Source organism: Hyla sarda, chromosome 7, assembly GCF_029499605.1.
Source record: "Hyla sarda isolate aHylSar1 chromosome 7, aHylSar1.hap1, whole genome shotgun sequence".
Lineage (NCBI taxonomy): Eukaryota > Metazoa > Chordata > Amphibia > Anura > Hylidae > Hyla > Hyla sarda.
In genome coordinates, this window is record NC_079195.1 from 44,300,975 (window position 1) to 44,328,336 (window position 27,362).

At 42.9% G+C, this 27,362-nt stretch overlaps 1 protein-coding gene across 9 annotated transcripts in view; it reads right to left on the bottom strand.

Annotated features, from left to right (window-relative positions):
* Window positions 1-27,362, bottom strand: part of ADAM12 (ADAM metallopeptidase domain 12) — a 686,181-nt gene that overhangs the window by 41,764 nt on the left and 617,055 nt on the right. For all 9 annotated transcript variants that reach the window (XM_056532977.1, XM_056532982.1, XM_056532978.1 and 6 more), the window contains 2 exons: window positions 18,768-18,876; window positions 18,462-18,660 (listed from right to left, as the gene is read on the bottom strand). In XM_056532977.1, coding sequence (XP_056388952.1) covers window positions 18,462-18,660; window positions 18,768-18,876 — 308 coding nt within the window. The remainder of the gene's footprint in view (window positions 1-18,461; window positions 18,661-18,767; window positions 18,877-27,362) is intronic.

The window sequence follows — 27,362 nt, forward strand, 5'->3', positions numbered from 1 at the left end:
CAAAATATTTATGCCTGGCATCAGGGGGGTCCCGTTTCTGTGTTTGTTGATGTAATCACACATCTTTCCACGTGGGGCACTGTTCCTGGGGGGAAAGGTGGAACATTGCTACATAGTTAGTATCGAAAAAAGACATATGCCATCAAATTCAACCAAGGAATTGAAGGGAAGGGTATGGTGGGATGAGGGGGAAGGGATGTGATTTTATATTTCTACATAATCATTAATGTTATTTTGTTCTAGGAATATATCTAACCCCGTTTTTAAGCTTTCAACTGTTTCTGCTGTGACCAGTTCCTGTTCCATAAATTCATAGTTCTTATGGTAAAGAAGGCGTGTCGCCCCTTGAGACTAAACCTTTTCTTCTCCAGACGGAGGGAGTGCCCCCTTGTCCTTTGACAGGGTTTAACATGGAACAGTTTTTTCCCATATTTTTTGTATGGACCATTTATATACTTTTATGCGTTTATCATATCCCCCCTCCCTGTAAACGTCCCTTCTCAAGACTAAACAAATGTAATTCTTTTAATCTTTACTCATAGCGAAGATGTTCCATACCCCTTATTAGATTAGTCCTCCATACCCCTTATTAGATTACGCCGCACCTTCTACAGCTCAACAACAAACCTTTTAGGAACTGGTGTCTAAAACTGAACAGCATATTCCAGGTGAGGTCGTACCAATGCTTTATAAAGGGGGAGTATTATGTCCCTGTCCCTCCATGCCTCTTTTGATACAGGACAATATCCTGCCGGCCTTAGAAGCAGCTGCCTGACATTGCATGCTATTCTTTAGTGTATGATCTACAAGTACACCCAGACCCTTCTCTACCAGTGACTCTCCCAGTTTAACGCTTTATTCTAATCTTGTACAGTCCCTTTAAGATGAACTTTTATCTGATAAATAGATGCACATGTTGCAGAGACAAAGACTTTCACATATATGTAATGAATGGACAGAATTTTTTGTAGTAAATCTGCTGCCTATGAAGATATCGTCATGACCATAACTGGCCGCTACCTTGGCCCCTTCCAGATTCTACAAAAGATCAATCCTGTCTCCTACAAACTCTGTCTACCTGCTACGTTACATATTCCCAATTCCTTCCACGTCTCTCTCCTCAAGCCTCTTGTCATAAACCGGTTCTCTCTGAAGAATCTTGTCCCCACCCCTGTCTCCGGGGTGACATCTACAAAATTAAACAGATTCAGGTAAAAAAAAATTTGGTTGGCTGGGAGAGTTACGGTCCGGAGGAGGGATCTTGGGAGCCTGAGGAGAATATCCTGGACCGTAACCTTCTCAGGAGTTTTCTCTCTCGCCAAAGGAGGGGAGAACAAAGGGGGGTACTGTTACACGCTGGCCGTGAGCGCATGGACCCCTTACCTTCTGCTGTCGATGGTGCTGGGACTCGCATCGGGGGACTCGCCCGCATGCGAGCCCCAGTCCTTCACTCTCCGGGTGTTTCTCCTGCCTCTGCCTCTCTGCTCCGGCGCGCGTGTCCCCATCCCCTAGGGCGCGCGCGCGCCGGAGCTTTAAGATTTATAGGGCCAGTACGCTGATTAGTGTAATCCACCTGTGGCTCATTTATAAATTCCTCCACCCTCCTCAGTTCCCTGCCGGATCTTTGTTGCCTTGTGCCTTTGAGAAAGCATTCCTCTGTATTGCCTTGCGGTGTATCAGATCTCTTGTTCTTGTGACTTGACCTTGCTCCTCTGCCGCCTGCCTACTGAACTCCTGCTTCGCTTTGACTACGCTACTGTGCCGCCTGCCCTGACCTTTTGCTATCTAGACTATGAGTTGCCTTATCCCTCCTGTGCCTCACATCTCCTCAGCCGCCTGTGTGGTTGAGCCATGCCAGGGATAGCGACCTGGGTGCTGCCTGCAGCAGCAAGTCCATCCCGCTTTGCAGCGGGCACTGATGAAAATCAGCGGCACCTTAGACTCCGCTCCCTGGTATGGTCAGAGTCATCTGCCACACAAGTCCAGCGGATCCACATCCACCGGAGTTCCTGTCTTCAGAAACGTGAGTGTTACACAGAGCAGACACAGAGCAGCGGTGGTGTCATTTGCACAGGGTCTAAAATCTGCCCTGCCTTGAGTGTTCTAAAAGATGAGCCTGAGAGGGGTCCCCAGAGACTCAAGGTGCATTGTAGAGGAGTAAATCTGAAACACATATACTGTTTTTCTAGCCCGTTAGGGTTTTGGAGAGGTCACAAGGCCAATCCATAGAGTCTTTAATGTGGTTGTTTCACTGGTGCCCCAAAACTGTTACCATAACACTTTCCACACAGCGGCACTATACAGGAAACACCGTAATCACACTGACATTTTTAACATAAAACAGATCTAGGAACATTTTTGCTTATTTTGAAAGCAACAAATTGATCGTTATTTTAAAGTTTTTAATATAACCCTGAATAGTTGGTTGTATTTACAAATCATTCAACAACAAATAATAAAAAAGCTGAATAAATACATGTTAAATATTAATAATAAGGGAATGTTATACATTTTTCATGTGATAAGAAACAGATTTGTGTTGGTTATTTCAGGAATGGAGTGTTATAGAGCCACTATTGTAAACTTTTACGCTGCCTGCAGTTTCTTCATGGTGTAGCCCTACACATTGCTACAGAGGTGATGGCCGCTACGTATGTGTAGGGAGAAGCCACTAGCTTACAGGCAGGTGTCTCCGCACCTCTAGAGAATGCCGACTGTTGTTTATTAGGGAAAGTGCAGTAAGTATAAGGCCGGCCTTTGTGAGAATAACAAAGAATTGTGTTTAGAGTTAATTCATGGCGGGTCCTGTGATGTTTGATGACTGGCGAAACCTGAAATACTTTTACTCTAGTATTTACTATGTGTTCATACATGTCCTCTAAATATTACTGTCACTGACAATGATTAATGTCGTTATTTATCATGTGCTATAAATATATAACATCATTATTATCATTTTTATTACAGTATTTTCTTTAGGTTTATATATTACTAAATCTTCTACGATTGCCTACATTTTTTTTTACTTACAATAGGCATAGTGCCCATTTTCCCCTGGATATTACTTGGGTAGCACAATATTTTCATGAATCTTTGTTATGTATATAGTACCTGAAACACTTATGGAGTGGGCGCATAGTAAATGTAACTATAAATTGTGCACTTTGAAAGTATTTACCTTTGGGTATGTCCAAACAGCGCAATTTTGAAATGTGTTGCAGGACTTTGTCTCTGTGGTGGTTAAATCCATGCCCATATTGTATAAACAAGCTATTCAGCTGTATTGATGGATTATCAGCTTATATCTACATGTGTGAATATACCATAAGGTCTCAGAGATCTCATGGAATGTTGTGTGCAATTTTTTATTAATTTATTCCTTTTTGTTCTCGTATTGTTTTCCTATCAGCTATTTAGAGACAAACTTCAAATGGCACCTAGGAACATTCTTGGAATTTTTGCCATTATTTAGCCAAAATTAGGAACAGAATTAGCCTGACTGTAATTTACAAATAAAGCAAACAAAATAGAAAAATGCTCAAAATAATAGACTAATTGTAAATCCACCGCAAATTTGTGTGATGTTTATTTTATAAATGAAACTCTACTATTGGAGTTTAAAACTACAGCTATAAAATGACAAACACTAGCACTGTAGCTCACTTGGTCTACCACTAAAACATACGCTCTCAGGCCTTGTATGTTTGAATTGTCCCCGCCTGACATAGATGACTACATTGAAAATGTGTAACTTTACAGTTCAGCAGAACAGGGAGCCTAAGAATATACCATGATTTTCAGCCCTGCCAGGCAATTACATTGGAATGGGAGCTTGTATAATTCTTAGAGATGAGATCATTGCATCAGATTTATTTTGTCTATGTTACTTACTTGCGTTCTCCAGCAATACTTTTTTTTTGTATAAAATGAAGCTTTACATTAAATAAATGGGACCTGTTCATGTAAATACTTTGACTCAGAACACCTACTCTAGTATTTACAGTGGTCCCTCAACATACAATGGTAATTCGTTCCAAACGACCCATCGTTTGTCGAATCCATCGTATGTTGAGGGATCCGTGCAAGGTAAAGTATAGGAAGCTGTACTCACCTGTCCCCGCCGCTCCGGACCAGGTTCTCACCGCTCCTGATGCTGTCCCAGGGGCTCCCGATGCTGTCCCGCTGCTCCGGTGTCTTCTTCGCGATCCTCTGGCTTCTTCCGCATCTTCTGCAGGGTCCGGGCCTCGCTTTCTGGTGACGTTATTACGCTGCTGCGCCGGCGCGTCGTTCTAGTGACGTAATAACAACGCTGGAAAGCGAGGCCCGGACCCTGGAGAAGATGCGGAAGACGCTGGAGGATCGCGAAGTGGACCCTGAGCAGCGGGAATAGCTAAGCGAACCTGCCCGGGATGCTTAAACTGCTATCCGTCAGCAGCTTAAGCATTTTGCGCTGTCGGATAGCAGTTAATGCGATGGCCCCGACATATAAAAGCATCGTATGTCGATGCTGACATCGACATGCGATGTCCTCTGAGAACCCATCATATGTCGATTTTATCATATGTCGGGGCCATCGCATGTCAGGGGGTTACTGTACTTTGTGTTCATACATGTCCTGTAATTATTATTACAGTCACTGATAATAATAAATGGAATTATTTATGTATTATAATTATATAACATCATCAATATAGTATTGTCTTTTAGTTTATATGTTAGTGATATTTGTATGATTTGATATATTGTTTTCCTTACATTAGGAACAATACCTGGTTGCAATGTATATTATTGGGGATAATATTTTCCTGAATATTTGTCATGTATACAGTACCTAAAGCATTTATAGGGCGGTGTAAAATAACTGTAACTGTAAGTTGTGAATTTTGAGAATATCATTGTTTACAAAGAAAGAAAACAAAATCCAGAATGCTCCAAAGGGAAGCAATGTAACATTTTGATAATATCAGGCCATGGTATTAATATTATAGCTCATGGGACACAATATTAGAGGGCTGTATTAATGTTATGGGCCATAGATCTCTATATTAGAAGGCTGTATTACTGTTATGTCGGATGAAAGACTATTAGGTGTGGTATTAATATTATGCAATGTACGATACTATGAATGATCTGTTTTAGATACCACACTAAAATAATTCAAGATCCCTTACATAGAGGCATCTCTATTCATTGATATAGCCCCTACATACACAACTATGTCACTTTTAGGGGTGTCTAATGTGATAAATAGGGGTATTGACTGTTGGAAAACGCTTTGTTTATACAGCTTGATTTGGATATTTTTTTCTTACATTTGGAAGAATACCTGGTTGCGCTGTATATTATTGGGTGTAATATTTTCCTAAATCTTTGTCATGTTTACAATCCCAAAAGTGCTTATAGAGCGGTGTAAAATAACTGTAACTCTATGTTGTGAACTTTGAGAATATCATGGTTTACAAAGAGAGAAAACAAAACCTAGAATGCTCCAAAGGGAAACATTGTAAAAGTTTGTAAGACTGAAAAAAGACTTCAACCTAGAGACACAATAAAAGGCAGTGGTATTAATATTGTGGTTGGTGGGACAAAATATTAGGCTGCAGTATTAATATTATAGCTACGCCATTTTATGCTAGGGATGTTAGGGACCCACTCTAAATAGGTGGCATTGACGTGGCGAGTGGGCTTGTACTTTTTGATCAAAAATGTATACTAACAACCTGTTAGTTTTTGATATTATGCTGAGAAGCAATCAGATCATTATACAAGATTGTAGATGTGCACCATGTCTGTTTTCTTACCGAATTCACACTGTGTTTTCTATCCCCTCCTTTTTTTTGTTTGAACATGTGCTGCACTCTTCCCCACCCCTCAGCCCAACCCTATATAAGTAGTAGTTAGCTACACAAGGGCCATTTCTTGCCTAGCAGCCTCCCAGTCTGACTGGGAGAGCTTGGTAAGTGAGCTATTACACCTTGTTCACACTGGTGTGGTGCTGTGTGGCGTCTGTTGCTGCCGTTGCGCCGTGTCTGCGGGGGGCTGCGACCTATAGACTGGTTTGAGTGGCATTGGGGCCGCTCTGCCAGTGGGTCGTTCCCCCCCCCCCGTGGGGACAGGTGTTGCGGCGGTGGTGGTCGCCACCCAGTGCTACGCCATTTTATGCTAGGGACGTTAGGGACCCACTCTAAATAGGTGGCCTTGACGTGGCGAGTGGGCTTGTACTTTTTGATCAAAAATGTATACTAACAACCTGTTAGTTTTTGATATTATGCTGAGAAGCAATCAGATCATTATACAAGATTGTAGATGTGCACCATGTCTATGGTATATTAGGCAGTGCTATTAATTTTATGGGTCATGGAGCGCTATATTAGAAGGCGGTATTAATATTATGGTTGCTGAAACATATTAGGCGGTGGTATTCATGTTATGGCTATAGGGGCACAATATTAAGAGGTAGTATTACTTTATTCCTGTAAATGGTATTTAACTTTACAAATGTACAAAAGAAAACATCTTATTCTATGAAATGTGTTTGATATATATGTATCAAAAACTATATAAAAGACCCATAGTAACAGTTTGTAAGGTTAAAAAAAGACTTCAACCTAGAGACACAATATTAGGCAGTGGTATTAATATTATGGTTGATGGGGCATAATATCAGGCCAGGGTATTAATATTATAGCTGCTGGGACACAAAATTAGGCAGTGTTATTTATTTTATGGGTCACAGAACGCTATATTAGATGGCGGTATTATATGGCTGCTAAAACATATTAGGCGGTGGTATTCATGTAATGACTGATGGAGCACAATAGGTGTGGTATTAATGTTATGTGTCATGGAACACTATATTAGAAGGCGGTATTAATATTATGCAATGTACTATAAATGATCTGTTTTAGATCCAACACTAAAATAATTCAAGATCCCTTACATAGAGGCGTCTCTATTCATTGATATAGCCTCATATTGTATAAACAAACTATTCAGCTGTAATGATGGATTATCAGATTATATCTACATGTGTGAATATACCATAAAAGCATCTGTTTCTATATAATGTGATACAATTATTAATATAACATTATGTGCAGCTGTTGAAAACCTGATATAAAATGTATATAACATTCGTGTGATATAATCACAATGACTGCAGTTAGGAACATGTGTGTATACAAAGACATAACTGTCTTAGAAACACTTCTCACAACTCTGTTGAAATATATTAATTGAAATGAATAGCGTGACGGATTATTGTGCTATTACGAAGCCAGTGCTACAACAGCTGGAAAGTATTTAATTGCCAGTCAAATGAGGCCCTATTTTGATATATGTTTCAATGACTATATGAACTGTATTTATCCCTATAAATGTAGTATCAATTCTTTAAAACGTGTTTTAATATATGATTACTTCTATTAATAAAGCTTTATAAAAAGATACATTACTGTCTGTTTTTTTACTATAAGACATTCTGCTAGGACATGTTTACATATTACTATAAGCATTCTCATCCATTTAGTGACTGTGGGAGAAAGGGGGCGGTAGAGCTGTGCAGGGAAGGGGGCGTGACATGACATCACAAACGGGTGGGGCCTTGTGAGGTCTGTTAGAAAAGGAGGCGTGGCCCCTGTCACTTTACTTCTGGTGGGGGATTTGACGCAAAAGTATCCCCCCCATCATTACTCACGGCTGCCGGACTGGCGCCAAACTCCATTGACTTTAATGAGCTGATCGGAGTCAAACAGTGACTCTGGTCATCTCGTTTCTGCCCCGTATCCGGTTTTGTTACCGGACCTAAAACCGTAGTAAACTACGGTTTGAGGTCTGGTCACAAAACCGGGCACGGGGAAGAAATGAGCCGACCGGATTCTCCGGTCAGCTCATTAAGGTCAATGGAGTTCGGCAGCCGTGCGCTGCAACCGTGGTGTGAAGTCAGCCTAAGGCACCATTCCAAGTATAGTGCAAGTCTGGTTATGCCTAGAGGGGCCAGATTATGCCCAGGATAAACCTAACCTGTGAGTCTAAGGAGATACCTCAAGGGAGGCGACATTACCAAAGTAAATTACAACTACAAGTACATGACCAAAGTAATTACCTGCAAATATCTTCTGGACAGTGACTTACAACACTTAACCACTTGCTCCTGCCATGAAAATGTATTCTAAAAAACTATCCTACATATCTGAAGTATTCCAAAGTTTTGTTACTGTATTGAATTGCACCAGGAGTAAAGTGAAGTACAAGTTCTTTTCCATAAACCCTGGCTTTAGAGGTTTTATTTCCCAGGGCCTTGTGTATGCATCATCTCTTCATTGAAACAGTGGTTTTTGGGAATATTTATAGTGACACAGGGTCACACTGTTCTAGCCACAAGATACTACAACTCTTATCATACACCGACATTTTTGTCTATATACACAACCTTATTTCTGGCGTCACGAACATGACAATTTGCATGTCTCAATCATACTACAAAAGCTTGTTAGATTTCCACACTTGCCAAAATCCAGTGCACACTACATATCCTAGGCCAAAACTGTCTGTCATTGAAGCCCTTCCCTTACTTACCGTATATACTCGAGTATAAACCGACTCGAAAATAAGCCGAGGCCCCTAATTTCACCCCAAAAACCCAGGAAAAGTTATTGACTCGACTATAAGCCTAGGGTTGGAAATACATCATCCCCCCATGTCATCATCCAGACCCCCGTCATTAACACCCCCATCATCATCACCGCCTGCCAATCCCTTCTCAGTGGTCTTCAACCTGCGAACCTCCAGATGTTTCAAAGCTACAACTCCCAGCATGCCCGGACAGCCGATGGCTGTCCGGGCATGCTGGGAGTTGTAGTTTTGCAACATCTGGAGGTCCGCAGGTTGAAGACCACTGATAAGGGATTGACAGGTGGACAGGCCGGGACCATTCCCTCACAGCTAAAGCCAAAAACGTTTTGTTTTTTTTGTTCACTCGAGTATAAGCCGAGGGGGGCGTTTTCAGCACGAAAAATCGTGCTGAAAAACTAGGCTTATACTCGAGTATAAACGGTATATAAGTAGTTACATCACTGTCTCTCAGCACTCTCATCTCCTGCTGCTCTCATCATTTCCACAGTGTGATTGGTGACTATGATCTTTGCAGAGTGCCCATAAAGAGACGATGTTCAGTACCATAAGCCATAAGTGTTCAGATTTATCAAATTCACCTTAGAACAAAAATAATAAGTCAACTAATTTTGTTACCAAGTGCAGTATCTCAGTGTCAGTTTTTTTCACGCTTAGTTAAATTAATTTTTGATAGCCGACATAAATACAGGCTGGAAAAAAAATAATGATGATGTTCTTTGAACTCGGCAATTAACAAGAGCCTGGAAACGGCGCGCTCGCACGCAGACTGGAAATTATACACAAACGGATATATTTAAATGGAATGGAAATGAAACCCAGTGACAGAGTATCTTATCATGATAGGGAGTAGAGTCAGGGCTGCTGATAGAGATTAGGACAGCGAGACACAATTAGCGGGAAGTCACATTATGACGGGGCCAGACGCATGGGCTTAATCAGGGTGTAAAGGTGGGCCGCGGCCGGCTTATTAAATCTCAGATGATTAGAGCAAGATAAACAAAGGGATTATGTCATATTAAGCTGAAAAAGGACGACTGAAATAGAGACAGAAAGGAAAGGCAGATGACTAGCATAGATCTAACTGGTGCTGAGCTGCAACACCAGTCCCAGCCAGAGGACAAGAGTGCCGCTATTCCTCGAAAAAAGGAGGACCTTTGACTCCCAAAAACCTCTTTAACTGTTTCAACAATATTTGGTGACAGCGTTTCCATTTTTATCATCACTACTTTCTTTATTTTTCATTTCGCATAGGGCTTCTTTTTTTTAAGTTGGACCCTTTATTGTACCATATATTAGTATTAAAAACATTGTAGCAACAATTTGAGGTGGAATGAAAAAAAGGAATGTGATAAAATCAAAAAAATCATAACTCCACCATTGCTATTTGAGTTTTGGTTTTGCAGAGTTCGCTTTAACTTTATTCTGCTCTTCAGAACTATTTCGAGAATGCCAAATGTACACATGTTTGCTATATTCCGCTATTTTTTTTAAAATAAAGACCTTTTTAAGAAAAAAAATACAAATAAATATGCATCGCCATATTCTGACAACTATAACTTTTTTGTTTCTCCATATTTCTCTGAAAAGCTTATTTTTGTTTGGTTAGCAGTAGTTTTTAATAGTACCTTTCTGAGGTGCATACTACTTTTTTTGTTTATCATTTTTTAGTTTATATTTTTTGGGTAATAAGGGGACCAACACCAGCAATTCTAAAATTGTGTATTTTTACGCCATTAACTTATAAATAAAGTGATGTTTTTATAAATATGAATTTGGAGTGGGGAACTAGCCCAGAATTTTGGATAGGTATGAAGGTGGAAACAAACATTAGGAACTTCGGTCCTCGGTGAGAACACTCGTGCTGAGTGTTCTCACCGAGGGCCGAAGTTCCTAATGTTCCATATGGAGGGGGGTGGGGCAGTGTTAATCATTACTATGGGGTCCCACCTTCTATATATGGAACACTACTGTATTTAATATTAGGAATGGAAAATCTGACCTGAGGGATATCTAAATTGGCACTATCATTTGAACAAACTTTACATCAATCAATAGTGCAAGCGAATATACGAAACTTTGCAACATATCTTTTTACACAAAAACGATCTTTCTCCTGCTATCAAACCTCTTCCCTTTCCCTCCTGTGAGACTGTATTCCACTGTGAAAATCTGCTCAGTTTTGTCCTGTGTTCTCAGGACAAACAATACAAGTCTATGGAGGGGGGGGGATGCTCTGCCCACCAGTTCTGGGAGAACTTCAAATTTGAGATGACGCCTGCAGAGCAGATATAAAAGTGCTATATACAAGTTATATAGTGGCCACAAATAGTACTGCTTCTCATCTACACAAACAGGACAGCTTATCTTGAAAAAAATCACCTGAAATGACATGTATGCTTTAAGTATTGATGCTTTGAGAAGGAAATTATTATTGTAGACTGTGCCTCACCGACTGTAGAGATGATACTGTTAGCTGCACTTACCAATCATTTACTGGCAGTAGAAATCAATTATAAGTGCCAAGGTAGCGTGAAAATCCCCTCTATAGTCCCCACACAACTACTGCTGTGCAAAAAGCAACACGTTTAAACGTTCCTATAGTAATTTTTTTCAGAAATTGTGTTGAAGGAACACTCCAGTGAAAACCAATATACTGCATTACGCCTACATACAGGGTCTGGAGGGTAAAGTACGACAAAAAGGCTCAAAGATCTCCGAGAGAGAATCTTTGTGAAGCATTGCCAGCTAGGGCTCCGCACTAGGCATACGTAGTATATTAGTTTTTGCTTGGAAAGTTCCTTGAAGGGATGAATAACAAAAATCTCAAATAATTTCAATGGGAAGTCAGGCTAAGAATAGGAGTTTCCCACTGTTCATTAGGGAACAAACACGAGGAGGCCTCATGGACGCTGGGTTCCTTTTAGCTATAAAAGTGTTTATCGTGCTTTGACTGCCTTCCATAGCCTTCAAGACTGACAAACGCATTGGCCCTCATTTACTATTCTAAACCCGACCTCTTTTGTCGGGTTTTTTTGTCGCATCTTTGTCTGCGCCATGTCGCAGACATCGTGCGCCAGTCTGCGACACAATGCGACATTTTTTCCCGACGGACCCGATGTGGATTCTCCCAAACCCAAAAAGGGGCGTAACCCGACATTTCTGAGCTTTCCCACGTATTTATTAAGGTTTCCAACCCGAATTTGTTGTATTGTTGTGGATTTTTTCCCGACAGCTCAGAGGAGTTGGAAACCAAAACCAACAAAACCCACGTGCGACAAACAGGATGCGACATAATAATAAATACCAGGGGGAAAAAAGAAGTCGGGTAAGAAAGCAAGATAGACTTACAACCCGATTTTCTTAGTATATGAGGGCCATTGTGTAAGTGCTCCCCTATCCCTTGTACAGGAGTCTGTTCTTTGCGGAAAGAGGCCACTCACTTATCTATAGAAGTGTTCCTGGGGTAAGTGACAGCAGGCCAGGAGACACCGTTGCGATGCACCAAGGGGTCAGGCTGTAAGCCAAGGTTGATAATGGCTAAGTTCTTCAGTAGTCAACAGGTCAGGGTTGTCAGCTGTTTGTAGGAAATTAGACAAAGTACAGTGATCCCTCAACTTACAATGGTCTCAACATACAATAGTTTCAACATACAGTGGTCTTTTCTGGACCATCGTAAGTTGAAACCAGACTTAACATACAATGTACAGACAGTCCAGATCTGTGATACCTGTCAATGGCCGGAAGAACTGACCAATCAGAATGGGCATTTACTGGTAAAACCCCTGTATTACTGAAGCGTATGCACTAACTGGTGTCTAGTAGCGCCTCCTACAGTACAGGGAGGTATTACATGTTCTGTACACTTTACCTGTACCAGGGTTAGCTGCTCCTTTGGACACCAGGTGAGGGCGGCTCCATTACTTTTTAGGACACTGTGTACTGTACAGGACCCTGAAGAAGCTCCTGTCCTCTACATAGACCAGTGTTTCCCAAGCAGGGTGGCCCCAACTGTTGCAAAACTACAACTCCCAGCATGCCCGGACAGCCGTTGGCTGTCCGGGCATGCTGGGAGTTGTAGTTTTGCAACAGCTGGAGGCTCCCTGCTTGGGAAACACTGACATACAATACAGAAATGTAGGTGCACTACTGTGGTAGATGTATACAATTACATTGGCTATCCCTCAACACTGATGTTAAAATTGAGACATTCGCCAGTGTATCCTTATATGAAGGACACACCAGAGCCCGCACACCAACGCCAAGGTTTCTCAGATGGCACGGGACCTAACGCTAACCTACCTGTGCGTAATAAGCAAAAACCAGGGGCCAGTGGGCAATTACAGCAGCACTAGGTCGACATGCAGCCTGCTCCCAGTACCCTCCAGCGTGACTGAGTACACACACAATGGGAGGAGGGAGAGAGGCTACAAGCCCCACCCAAGTTGGCTGATATAGGTGCATGGCCTCACAGGTGCAACCCTAATGCTGCCTGGAAAATGTTCAAGGCGCATTAACATATGGAGTTTACACACCTCCACGTATAAATTTACAAACAACAACAAAAAACGTGGTGTGCGGGCTCTGGTGTGTCCTTAATATAAGGATACACTGGCGAATGTCTCAATTTTAATATCAGTGTTGAGGGATAGCCAATGTCATTGTTTACATCTACCACAGTAGTGCACCCATATTCCTGTATTGTATTATTCTAATTGTTACACATCCACACCGTTTATCTGGTGTAGGATTCTATTGTGGCACTTGTAGTCCGCTGCAGGCATCCTCCATTGTATGCATTTTTATGCTGGGGATCGCCCCTAGCAACGGACTACAAGGGCAGGATCTGCTCCCCCAGTATATATGCACAACTGCATTTGGGGTTGAGCACCTCCAGCCATTTGAAACACTGACATAGACTGATTACAGCTCCCAGCAGATCTTTCTTACTTTTATATGTAAGGATTTGCTTTATCTATATTAGTTATCTACTTATTTTTCTTTAATTCTCACTTTCTCCTATTTTTGGATGACATTTTGGTGCCTTTAGAACCAATTACCAGGTTTCCATAGAGTTATGGTCTCAACGTACAATGGTTTCAACATACAATGGTCGTCCTGGAACCAATTAATATTGTAACTTGAGGGACCACTGTACAGAAATAACAGGTAGGGTGAAGTCAGGGTCATACACAGTAATGATAATAATAATAATTATTATTTATATAGCACAAACAGATTAGGATGGTAGACAGAGATGAGGGAGGAGATGTAGGGAGGTGCAGCATTGTGGAGAGATTTGTAGGTGAGAGCGAGGATTTTGTACTCTATTCTGGACTGAATGGGTAACCAGTGTAGTGACTGACACATGGGGGAGATATGGAAGGCTGGAGAGGAAGAGGAGTCTGGCTGTGGAATTTAGGATGGACTGGAGAGAACAATAGTCAACACAAGAATCAAAGCAACGATGAGAGTTTTAGTGGTTTCAATATTGAGAAACAAGTAGATTTTGAAGATGTTTTTTTTAAAGTGAAACTGTCAGCCTGTTCACCTGCGATAAACCCAATATACAGGATTATAGTGCGGGTGACCAGCTTTAAAAAGTGGGGTTACTTACAATAATCTGTTTATTCCTTCCTATTGTGGCGATGTGAGCAGCGGAGGCAGAGAGCCGCCCCTTTACTGAATATGCAAATGTCTTCACTTACCTGCCGGGGTGGGGGGTGATAGTGGGGGTTGGAGCAAAGTGCAGGTACCACTGCCTCGCTACACCCAGAAGCGCAATGGGAACGGATTTATAAACAGCTAGAACTCTGAAAGTACTATGGTAATTAATGTAAGTTGCTCCTCTTTTTAAAGCGGGTCACCTGCACTATAACCCAGTGTAATGGGCTCAGTGCGGGTGAGTAAACTGTCATTAGAGATCATTACTGACAGTCAGAAGATCATTACTGACTTTGGTTAGAAGCCAGACTGTAAAGGGTAAAGAAGCGAGTTCTCATAGAGATAGGGGATTAGGTGGGAATAGACCAAGCATTCCAGAAGTTTGGGTACAGAGAAAATTGTGCACATGCATAAGGACATCTTAAAGGGGTTATCCAGGAAAAAAACTTTTTTTTATATCAACTGGCTCCAGAAAGTTAAACAGATAAATTACTTCCATTAAAAAAAATCTTAATCCTTTTAAGTACTTATGAGCTGCTGAAGTTGAGTTGTTCTTTTCTGTCTAAGTGCTCTCTGATGACACGTGTCTCGGGAACTGTCCAGAGTAGAAGCAAGTACCCATAGCAAACCTCTTCTACTCTGTGCTGTTCCCGAGACAAGCAGAGATGTCAGCAGAGAGCACTGTTGCCAGTGTGATGACCCCCCCCTGGGCATTTGCGCGGGGTGCCTGCTGATAGTTATCAGCAGTCACCCCGGTCCGGTCCCCACCTGGCGCGCGGTGGGATGCGAAATTCGCACGGACGTATGAGTACGTGCCTGGTCCTTAAGACCCAGGGCGCAGAGACGTACTCATGCGTACCTGGGCCTTAAGAGGCTAAAGGAGATATCCAGTGGTGAAAAACTTTCCCCTGTCCAAAGGATAGGGGATAAGTTTCAGATCGCGGGGAGTCCGACCGCTGGGCCCCTCACGATATCCTGTACGGGGCTCCGACAGCCCGCGGGAAGGGGGCGTGTTGACCACCACATGATGCGGCGGCTGACACGCCCCCTCAATACAACTCTATAGCAGAGCTGGAGTGCTGCCGTCGGCAATCTCCGCCTCTGCCATAGAGATGTATTGAGGGGGCGTGTTGGCCGCCGCTTCCTGCGGTGGCCAACACGCACTATCTGGCTAGTGAGCCGGGGCCCCGTACAGAGAGATCGCAGGGGGCCCCAGCAATCGGACCCCCCGCAATCTGAAACTTATCCCCTATCCTTAGGATAGGGGATACGTTTTTCACCACTGGACTACCCCTTTAATAATTACCTACAAAATATAAACATTAATCATTAAACCACCCTAGACCTCCAGGGTTATTTGATTAGTTCACGATGGATAATATTAACCCTGTAACTACTGTAGGATATCACAGATAGTAAGCATTTATCACTAAGTCACTCTAGACCACCAGGGCTATTATGGGGATAGTATTACTAACCCCTTAAAACCACCCATGTATAGTACTTGAAGAAAGTTGGAAAATGGAGTATATTGCAACTTTTTATATAGAATAAAGTGCTACAACAGTGGGGACAATTCAGTAGAAATGGATTGATGACTTACAATACATTGAGGACTCTAACATACTTGCCAACATTTAAATGCCCCAAGTCTGTACAGTTAATTCCCAACGCTGAAATGACCACGAACATTGCCAAAATGGACGATATTAGGGCGGGTTATGCATATGCTCCACTCCTTTTGTGATCTGATTTTCAGTAATGCAAATATAGTGATGATACGAAGAACTGGTTCGCAGTCAGACACATATCACATATAAAGAAAACTAAAAACCTTTAACAAAAGCTAAAGACTGTTATATAAACCTCACCTGTAGAAAAATGGTATGTGAAGAGTTAATCATTGCCTACTCTTTATTTTAATACAGAATATTCTGCGTCTGGATTATCCTGCAGGCCGGTCTGAGCAAGTCTTCACATTAGAGCGTGAACAATGTCTCAGTTTTGTCTAAAATGATCACATTTTATGCTCAGCGGGGGAAAGAATGCTTGAAAACATCCATTCCCAAAGACAGATAATGCCCAAGAAAAATGCACCCTGGCAGAAGGAAATAAAAGTCTCCAAAATAAAATAAAAGGGACTTGAAAATGATGCATCAAAGCTCCCAGTATCACTGATCTAACACATCACTAGAATCAATGACACCGAATGAGAAGTTACAGGAATGTGTCATCAGAAAATTATACCTATTGTTTAAATCAAAATATTATGTTCTACGTATTTTTTTTTTTTAAAGAATTTATGGTGATTTTATGTTAAACTGTCCTTTTAACTGTCTATATTATCAAATAATCACGGAATCTAACATTTTTTAATCTGACCACTAGACCCATTGTGACCTAATGTGTCTGTGATGACGCTAGAAAGCGATCATTATAGAAGTACAGTACAGAAATGTACTGTATAGGAGTGATGATCCAGGAGAAGGGGTAACTAATCCGACCCATGCAATCGTGCTGTGGGAGGTCCTACAATACCACCGGCACCAGTTTTTTTTTTCCTGTAGATGATTACAGCGCCTAAAGGATTATTTACAGGCAGCGGCAAGATCGCCACTGCCCGTCATTAGTGGTGACTGCCTGGCTAGTGATAGCAGATGTCACTCACCACCTATGAAGCAACGTCAGGTTCAAAATCCAAATTTTGAACACATTAAAAATTTTTAACCCCTTAAAGGTGTACTCCACCCCTAGACATCTTATCCCCTATCCAAAGGATAGGGGATAAGATGTCTGATCGCGGGGGGCCCGCCGCTGGGGACCCCCGCAATATTGCATGCGGCACCCACCTGTTTCTTGCTGGAGGGTTTCGGTCGCGACCACGGGAACGGAAGTCAGTGGCGTCAGGACTCCACCCTGTGTGACGTCATGCCCCGTCCCCTCAATGCAAGTCTATGGGAGGGGGCGTGACGGCCGTCACGCCCCCTCCCATAGACTTGCATTGAGGGGACGGGGCGTGACGTCACACGGGGGCGGAGTTGGGACGTCACGGACTTCCATTCCCGTGGTCGCGACCCAGACCCTCCAGCGCTTCCGGACAAAAAATAGGTGGGTGCCGCATGTAATATTGCAGGGGTCCCCAGCGGCGGGACCCCCGCGATCAGACATCTTATCCCCTATCCTTTTGGATAGGGGATAGGATGTCTAGGGGTGGAGTACCCCTTTAAACCCCTTACTCACATGCCCCAGCATTTTGAACATTTTGTTCAGAATGCTTGGAGAGGGCAGTCGTGATCATTATATCAAGGCCATGCCCCCTCATGATGAGGGTGTGTGGCCATGACAGCACGATCACAGCTGCCAAAAATGTCCAGAATGCTGGGGCATGGGAGTACCCCTTTAAGGACACTGTTTAGTGCATGATCTGTAGTTTTTATTGGTCCTACTTTTGAATATATGTGACGTTCTGATCACTTTTCTTTAAATTTTTTTCTGGGATGTGATGTGATCAAAAATCACTTTGGTATTATTCTGTTCACTGCATTGGATCAAAAATGTTCCATTTTATCATTTTATTAGTTTGGACAATTCTGCATGCAAGAATTTTTATTAGGGGAGGGGCTTTTTTTAAATTTAACAAACAGCAACCTTTTTTTTTTACTATTTTGTTTACTTTTAGTCTCCATAGGAGACTGTTATAAGCAATCTTTAGGTTGCTTATACTGAAAAATACTATGCAATTGCATAGCATTGCTCAGTTACATCGTTGCTTTGCTAGTACACTCTGCCTGAAGCATACTCCATGAGCAGCACAAAGGCCTATGGCTGCAATAGAAAAGTATTCCCCCCCCCCCCCCCACCACCGTCATGTAGCGGAGATGGCAATCGGAGCCATGAGAAGCCTTGCTCCTGTCACATTGTAATTGTTGGTCATCTACTGTGAGTGTTTGCTGCTTATAGACTCACTAAACCTTGTGATGTATATGTACGTTGCAGTGTGCCAAGGTTAGGCAGTATTGCCTTACATGTATGTCACATGCCACCTAGTTGCCTAGGGTTAATAACCAAATAAAAATTTAAGAAAATGTTCTATACAAATGCAAATTTTATTAATATGGGATACACTTAGAAAGTCTTGGATAACCACTTTGTGTAGACATACTTACTTTTCCATATCCACACTTTGTCCCAGTGAGTACCAACCCCGGGTCTGGCATGTCATCCCCCAGATATACATGGGTACCACGACACAAGATTTTTCCACCTTCTTGCAGGGGGATGTTGGTTTCTATGGAGACAGCATTGGTGCCAATGACGGGCCTGCTTGCGCCACCTTGACACTGTATCTTTCCGCACTTGGCATCTCTAACAAAACAAACACAAAACAAGATTTTGTTCCACACCATGGAGTCTAAAATCACCGGCACATAACATTATCCTATAATCTAGTAGAAACATAAAACTAAACTTACCGGCTTTCACACTTCATAAAAGATCCAGCAGTGTCTTTCCCGCAGTTTCCATAGGGATCTCCTGCAGAGTTCACTCTCTCAAAGCAAATACCTGGAGCGGGCTTGGCACCTGAAATATCAGCATATTAGCCGTGTGTTAGTTATTGCTATAAAAACCTCATCTGATGTTCTGCAGATGGTGACATCTGTTGTCAGACGGAAAGCATGAAAATTGTTGCAAATTTTATGAGATTTGCAAAATTCAAAGTAACACAGATTTAATTAGTAAAGATCGTGTCAACCTAAAATAGAGGTTTCTCTTCAGTACGCTTCTATTAGCATAATGATTCTGTAATACATGCACAGCTACAGTATAGTAAAGATAGGTTCCAATTAGAGATGAGGGAATCGAAACTGAGGAATCAAATTCGTTACGAATTTTATGAAAAATCTGATTTGCAACGAATGCGAATATCGATGCGATTCTATTGTGCAATTCGCTTCATTAAACTCCATTTAGTGTGGCCCGGGCTCCAGGGCATCTAAAAAGGCAGATCCACATGTGAAGACATGGGGCAAGGAACTCTGGGAAGGCGGGAAGGCTGGTAGGTGGGATGACCCTGAATCACATACAGGATGCAGCCTATCAGCAGCCAGCCACCCCTGTGATGTCACAGCCCTATATAATCGGCAGCCATATTCCAGCTTGTCACTTCATTCATTACACTGCAGAGAGATAGGATGGACAGCCTGTGTTGTGTGTGTGTGTTACACAGAAAAGCGTTTTCCAGCAGCGTTTCACCTCCTAGTCACATAAGCGTTCTGGTGGACAGAGAGCAGTGCTTTTTCACTGAAAAGGATTTTTACTGCAGCCATTAAAGGGGTATTCTAGGATTTTTTTTTTATTTGACTATGCTACAGGGGCTGTAAAGTTAGTGTAGTTCATAATATAGTGTCTGTACCTGTGTGTGATGGTTTTCTCACAATTCTTCTGTGATTTTCACCCCAATATTTATTTTTAACAGCATACAAAATGACTGCTGTCTCAGATTTTTCCCAGGTTGCAATGCGGCCGAGACCTGACATCACTAGTCAGCTGATGACAGGGAGCCTGTCTGCTTCAATGGATGGAGGGATCGCTTGGTGGAAGATCAATCTGCAACTAATGCAACAGCTGTAGGTACCCTGATTGAAAACCACAGGTCTTTGAATGGATGCAGCTAATTTATGTTTCAATGGGTGGGGTGGCTGAGGTGTGGGAAGGAGGAATATGGAATTGTGGGATTTGTAGTCAAAAAAAGAAAAGTCGAACAGGAAATACCAGTTCACAAAAAGCTAGCCACAGTGTAATGGTAATCTCACAACATAGCCATTTATCTCCAAAACAAGCGCAGATCCTTCCTAAACATGTCCATTACTGCCTGCCAGGTACGTACTAAAATCACCTTATGGTGGAGAACACCTTTAACCTCCCAGTCACTTTCTACAGCATTGTATTACAGAGAGGTGCACATAGTTGTGTGTTGCCTTATACATTTCAACAAGCTGCCTCAACTTCATGAACCTTAGCAGAGGAGGCAAGAATAATTTTTCAATGTAATTCTGTGTCTTTGTTCCACAACAAATCATCTGCTGGTTATACTAATCTGTAGATGGTACAATATCCAGCAGTCCATTCCTAATAGTCTTTGAAAGAGAGCAATTATGGGTTTAGTACACAGCTTTTGTGTGCTGCAGCACTGTTGTGTACTGCTGGTGTTGTGCAAAAATATGTTTTACTGTAGCACATTTTTCTGCCCTCTTTGTTCCACAACAAATGGTCTACTGGTTGTACTAGTCGGTAGAAGGTATAATACATACCCAGCAGTCCATTCCTAATAGTGTGTGAGAGAATGTAATTTTGGGTTTAGTACACAGCGACTTGGTGCTGCAGCACTGTTGTGTACTGCTGGTGTTGTGCAAAAACTCGTATTTTTAAGCATACTGTAGCACATTTTTCTGCCCCCATAAGTGCATACCACATACTGGTATCACAGAAAAAACACTAAAATGTAACTTTTAATAATAATCATACCTACTTTTAAGTAGCGTACTATTTTGTACCTGTTTAATCTGTCAAGGGCCTAGATACTGTGAAAGTCCAGGCAAAAGTAATCACTGGCTGGTGTTTTACTAAAATACGTTTTTTTTAAGCGTACTGTAGGGCATTTTACTGCCCTCATAAGTGCATACCACATACCTACATCTAAGTAGTGTACTATTTTGTAGCTGTTAATCTGTCAAGGGCCTAGATACTGTGAAAGTCCAGGCAAAAGTAATCACCGGGTGGTGTTTTACTCCAATACGTTTTTTTAAGCGTACTGTAGTGCATTTTTCTGCCTTCTTTGTTCCACAACAAATGGTCTGCTGGTTATACTAGTCTATAGGCAGTATAATATATACCCAGAAGTTCATTCCTAATAGTCTGTGAGAGAGTGCAATTTTGGGTTTAGTACACAGTGACTGTGTGCTGCAGCACTGTTGTGCACTGCAGGTGTTGCACAAAAATAAGTATTTTTCAGCGTTTTTCTGCCCTAATAAGTGCATACCACATACCTACATTTAAGTAGTGCACTATTTTGTACCTGTTAATCTGTCAAGGGCCTAGATACTGTAAAAGGACAGAAAAAGTACACACCTGCTGCTGTTCTAGACAAATACTGTTTTAAGCATAGTGAAGCGTATTGTACTCCCCTCATATACGCACTAAGTATGTCAGGTAGAGAAGTGCCAGGACGTGCACAGAGGAGTGTCAGAGGCCTAAATTCATCAGGCGCAGGCAGAGGTAACAGGAGACTAGGGGCGAGTGGCAGCAGGAGTCGCAGCGAGAGGCCTGAGCTCCCGGTATCAGCTAGCAGTCGTGTCTCGACCAGCAACCCATCTGCCATCATCGATTGGTTAGCACGGTCATCCACTTCATCACAAGTGACATCTAATACCCCCAGTTAACAGTGGGTTTCTCAGACACAACTCTCAGTTGGCATGGCCCGGGAGCAGTCCCTGTCCTCCCATTGCTTCTGTCCTATGCTGTTGCTGTTGAGGAACCTGAAGAGGACATCAGTGATGTGCAGACACTTGTTGATGATGAAGCCGATCGCAATTGGGAGCCGGGTGCAGGAGTGGCTTCATCATCAGGAGAAGAGGGTTGCAGGTTGCCCGTGAGGCAGCAGCTGAGCCAGCAAGGTGGTAGCATCGTTGGCAGTCAGCATGGTGGCAGAAGTGGAAATTCTGGAGCCAAACGTGCCCGGGGGAGACCACCTGCTTCACGGCAGCCTACATTCCCAGGAGGTAGTGGAACAGGGGTTCCTGGAGATGGCGCACTGGGTGAATGTGTTTCCTGCACAGCCACAACACCAACTTGGACAGGTCACGCCACTTCCTCCTCTACGCTCCCATTGGTCCTGTGATAGTGTGCGACTCCGCTTCATCTTCCACCGTATCCTCAGTTTCCACTGCCCAGACAAGTCTCAGTGCCCCTTCAGCATACCATGTATGCAGGGCATGACGGTGTCACACTGTTCTTCACATGGTTTGCCTTGGTGAATGGAGTCACATGAGGGGGGGGGGGGACTGCTAAAAGTCATTCGTCAAGAAATCGGAGCATGGCTTACTCCACGAAAACTGGAAATGGGAACCATGGTGACTGACAACGGGAAGAGCATCTTGTCTGCGCTGCAACTGGGAAGGCTGAGCCATGCGACCTGCATGGCACACGTGTTCAATCTGGTTGTCATGCGGTTCCTGAAGGGTTCCCCCCATTTGCAAGACATCCTAACAATGGGAAGGAAACTTTGCATGCACTTCAGCCACTTGTACACAGCAAAGCACACCCTCCTTGAGCTGCAGCGTCAGAACGGTATCCCCCAACATAGTCTGATTAGCGACGTTGCCACACGTTGGAATTCCACCCTCCATATGTTGGAGCGATTTCTTGATGATCCAAGTGGATAGGGGTACTCCCCCGTGTAACTTCAATGTCAACCAGTGGCAGCTCATAAGTGACACCTGCCGTTTGCCCAGGCTCTTTGTGGAAGCCACATTATTAGTAAATCGAGATTACGGGATGAACGATGTAATTCCACTGCTTCATTTCTTACAACACGTGTTGGAAAGGATGGCTGGTCAGGGCAATGGAGACGTGGCGCCTACATCTCATGGCCACATGAGCCCTGTGGGGCTGAACTGGAGGAGGAGGAGGAGTGGGAGGGGCACAGTGGAGCACAAGTTAGGTTTCGCCAAATTGGCGGTTTTACTAGTAATCTGACAGGAAAGGAGAAGCAGGAGCAGCCAGTGGAGCTAGATGGTTATGAGGAAGGTGAGACAGAGGACCCAGACACACCGTGGCAGTATGCAGTGGAGATGGAGGCAGGGAGTCCCTCTGAGTCACTGGCACAAATGGCACGATGCATGCTCACTTGCTTGCGTAGTGACAGCCGAATTGTTACCATTCAGCAGCGAGATGACTTCTAACTTCTCATGCTGCAGCCAACTCCAGGCTGTGCCATTCAGACACTATATACAAACTCCAGGCTGTGCCATTCAGCCACTCTATATTCTACTCATGCTGCCGCCAACTCCAAGCTGAACCATTCAGCCACTATATGGTCTCCTCATGATGGCACATACTCCAGGCGGTCATTCAGCCACTATATGCTCTCCTCATACTGATGCCACCTCCAGGCTCTGTCATTGTGCCACCATGTGACATGTGACTCCTTGTTAGATTTGGTCCTTTGTAACCACACGCCGGGGCCTGGGACATTATAATTTGGGAGTGTAATCTTAAATTTCAATTTCAAAATCTTAAATTTAAATTTCAAAATCTTAAATTTAAATTTCAAAATCTTAAAAGGGGTATTCCAGGCAAAAACTTTTTTTTATAGATCAACTGGCTCCGGAAAGTTAAACAAATTTGTGAATTACTTCTATTAAAAAATCTTAATCCTTCCAATAGTTATTAGCTTCTGAAGTTTTCTGTCTAACTGCTCAATGATGATGTCACATCCCGGGAGCTGTGCATGATGGGAGAATATCCCCATAGGAGCTGCACAGCTCCTGGGACGTGAGTAATCAGAAAGCAGTTAGACAGAAAACAGCAACTCAACTTCAGAAGCTAATAACTATTGGAAGGATTAAGATTTTTTTTAATAGAAGTAATTTACAAATCTGTTTAACTTTCCAGAGCCAGTTGATATATAAAAACATGTTTTGGCCTGGAATACCCCTTTAAATTCATATCTCAATTTTATTTTTTTTTATTTTTTTTTTAGAAAAGAACACTAGCCAGGCGACTTTACAAATAAAAGTTTAAGGCTATTCTTCCAAAACTTGTACAGGTCAGAGAGAATAACAAGGAATGTGAAACATATCATTTGGCTCCATTAAAGCTTAGAAGCGGCTGCTCCCTGTACTACATACCTCAGTGCTCGCCCAGCAGGCTCCTGAAGATAATAGCGGAAATATAGGGTTAACATTATCTGTTATTTTAAAGGAATGGAGAGAAGTTGCTTAATGCTTAGTTGCTTTTAGTTTTAAAATTACCAGTTTTAAGGACAATGTGAAATATGTCTTGACTTAGCTCTTACAGAGTTGATCCGCACACATACAGATCAGCCATAACAGTGAAACCACTGACAGATGAAGTGGATGTCATTACATGGTCACAATGGTGTCAAGAGATTTTGGATATATGGTAGGCAGCAGTCTGTTCTTGAAGTTGATGTGTTGGAAACAGGAAAAATGATCAAGTTTAAGCATGTGAGAAACGTGGACCACATTGGGATAACTAGACTGTTGGGTCAGGGCATCTCCAAATTTGGAGGTCTTGTGAGGTGTCCCCAATATACAGTGGTTAGTACCTAGGACTGAAAACCATTGCACTGGTGACAGGGTCAAGGACACCCAAGGCTCATCAAGTTATGTGGGGAGTGAAGGCAAGCATGTCTGGTCAGATTTATTCTTTTTTATTTTTATTTTTTTTTAAGAGTCGAGGAACATACTCAATTCATTCAAGTGCAAGAAAAAGTGCAAATGTGTCACACTAAGAAGAAATGCACAAGCCCTTATCTGGAAGGAGAGAGCCCCCCCAACAAACCTACCCTTCCCCTCCGGGCCAGAAGGCACCTGCAAGGTTTCGGGTTCGATGTCCCTTTTCGGGGAAACTACTAGGGGACCACAAATGCTCCTGGCATTTACCTAGGCATTAGCCTGCGTGTCAGCCTAAGGAGGACGTCTGGTCAGACATTTTTGCCTATGCTGGATCACTGGATTCCACTTGTAAGGACTATAAAGAGCCCATTCATAACCTTTACAGGGGTATATCCATCTCAAGATGTTTTCCTCTATCCATAGCATACAGAATAATTAGCTCATTTTGGGGGTATGACTCCCATCTCTTGCATCTTGAGATGGGAATACCAGTTTGTGGATTGCAGGAATCTACAAACTGGGTGTAAAAAGATAAATGGAGAAGTAGTGCTCTAGTACATTAAAATATATCCCTTATCCACAGTATTGGGGATACGTTTCTAATCATGGGGGGTCCGATCTCTGGGACCTTGAGAACTTGGGCCCCATCTCTTCCAGTGCATGAAGTGGCGTGTCAGCACATGGTCTATGCATCCTCTATGGGAGAGCTGGATATACATGAGCACCATACTTGGGAATCTCCAAACTCATTTAGACAGTGCATGGAACGCATGCTGAAACTCTGCTCCATGCACAAGGAGAGACAAGGGCTGTTTTGGAGATTACCGGGGGGGGGGGGGGCTTGGGGGGGTGGTCTGGGGGGTCTCACCGGTTGGACCCCGGCGATCAGACACTTATCCTGCGGATAGTGGATATGTTTTAATGTCTTAGAGTACCCCTTCAGATCATTCAAGGTTAAAGAACGGTCTCACTATAGCTGTAGGAGGAGAGACAATACATAAGAAACCTCAGTAATAATCACTTCTCTATATAACAAGACAAAAATGGTCTATTAACATTCAGGTAAAGGTGAAACATTTAAGATGTGGCTTTGGACAGAACGAAAAATGCTATTAAAGGCAGTATTATATAATAAACCACAGGCAGCTATTAGAAAACTACTGGAGCATCACAACAAAGCGACTATCCTGAGGAAAGCTACAATGCTAAATTAATTTGGTGCACAGACGTTATTCCTCATCCTGCTCTCGCTTTTAGTGGGGAACATCTCTTGTAAACTAATAATAAAATCAATGCCAGGGAAGCGAGACGTATTCATTTCAGTCTAGTTACAGCGCAGGGCAAGTCAAAGAAGCATGCCAAGATATATTTAGATATCACATGCATGGCATCTGTGGTGAGGGTGTGATGAGGGCAGATGTTATTACCCTAGGGGCAGATGGCATTAACCCCTTGTATTCGTGACGCCAGGGCATGTTTAACCCCTTAAGGACCCGGGGTTTTTCCGTTTTTGCATTTTCGTCTTTTCCACCTTACCTTTAACAAATCATAACTCTTTTAATTTTGCACCAAAAAATCCACATGATGCCTTATTTTTTGTGCCACCAATTCTACTTTGTAATGACATCAGTCATTTTACCCAAAAATCTACAGCGGAATGAAATTTTTTTTTCTTTATTCTGTAGGTCCATACGATTAAAATGATACCCTACTTATATACTTATCATAACTACATGCAGGAAAATTTATACATTTAAAATTGTCATATTCTGACCCCTATAACTTTTTTATTTTTCCGTGTATGGGGCGGTGTGAGGGCTCATTTTTTGCGTCGTGATCTGAAGTTTTTAGCGGTACCATTTTGTTTTCATAGGACTTATTGATTTTTTGCGCGTACGACATTGACCGTGCGGTTTAATTAACGATATATTTTTATAATTAGGACATTTCCGCACGCGGCGATACCACGTGTTTATTTTTATTTAAACTTTTTTTTTTTTTAAATGGGAAAAGGGTGGTGATCCAAACTTTTATTAGGGAAGAGGTTAAATGATCTTTATTCACTTTTTTCTGCAATGTTATAGCTTCCATAGGGGGCTATAACATTGCACACTGTTACGCCGAGCGCTCCGGGTCCCCGCTCCTCCCCGGAGCGCTCGCTTCTCTCTCGCTACCGCAGCGCTCCGGGCAGCTCCACTGACCCGGTGCGCTGCGATACCGTCTCCAGCCGGGATGCGATTCGCGATGCGGGTAGCGCCCGCTCGCGATGCGCATCCCGGCTCCCGTACCTGACTCGCTCTCCGTCTGTCCTGTCCCGGCGCGCGCGGCCCCGCTCCCTAGGGCGCGCGCGCGCCGGGTCTCTGCGATTTAAAGGGCCACTGCGCCGCTGATTGGCGCAGTGGTTCCAATTAGTGTGTTCACCTGTGCACTCCCTATTTATACCTCACTTCCCCTTCACTCCCTCGCCGGATCTTGTTGCCATTGTGCCAGTGAAAGCGTTTCCTTGTGTGTTCCTAGCCTGTGTTCCAGACCTCCTGCCGTTGCCCCTGACTACGATTCTTGCTGCCTGCCCCGACCTTCTGCTACGTCCGACCTTGCTTCTGTCTACTCCCTTGTACCGCGCCCATCTTCAGCAGTCAGAGAGGTTGA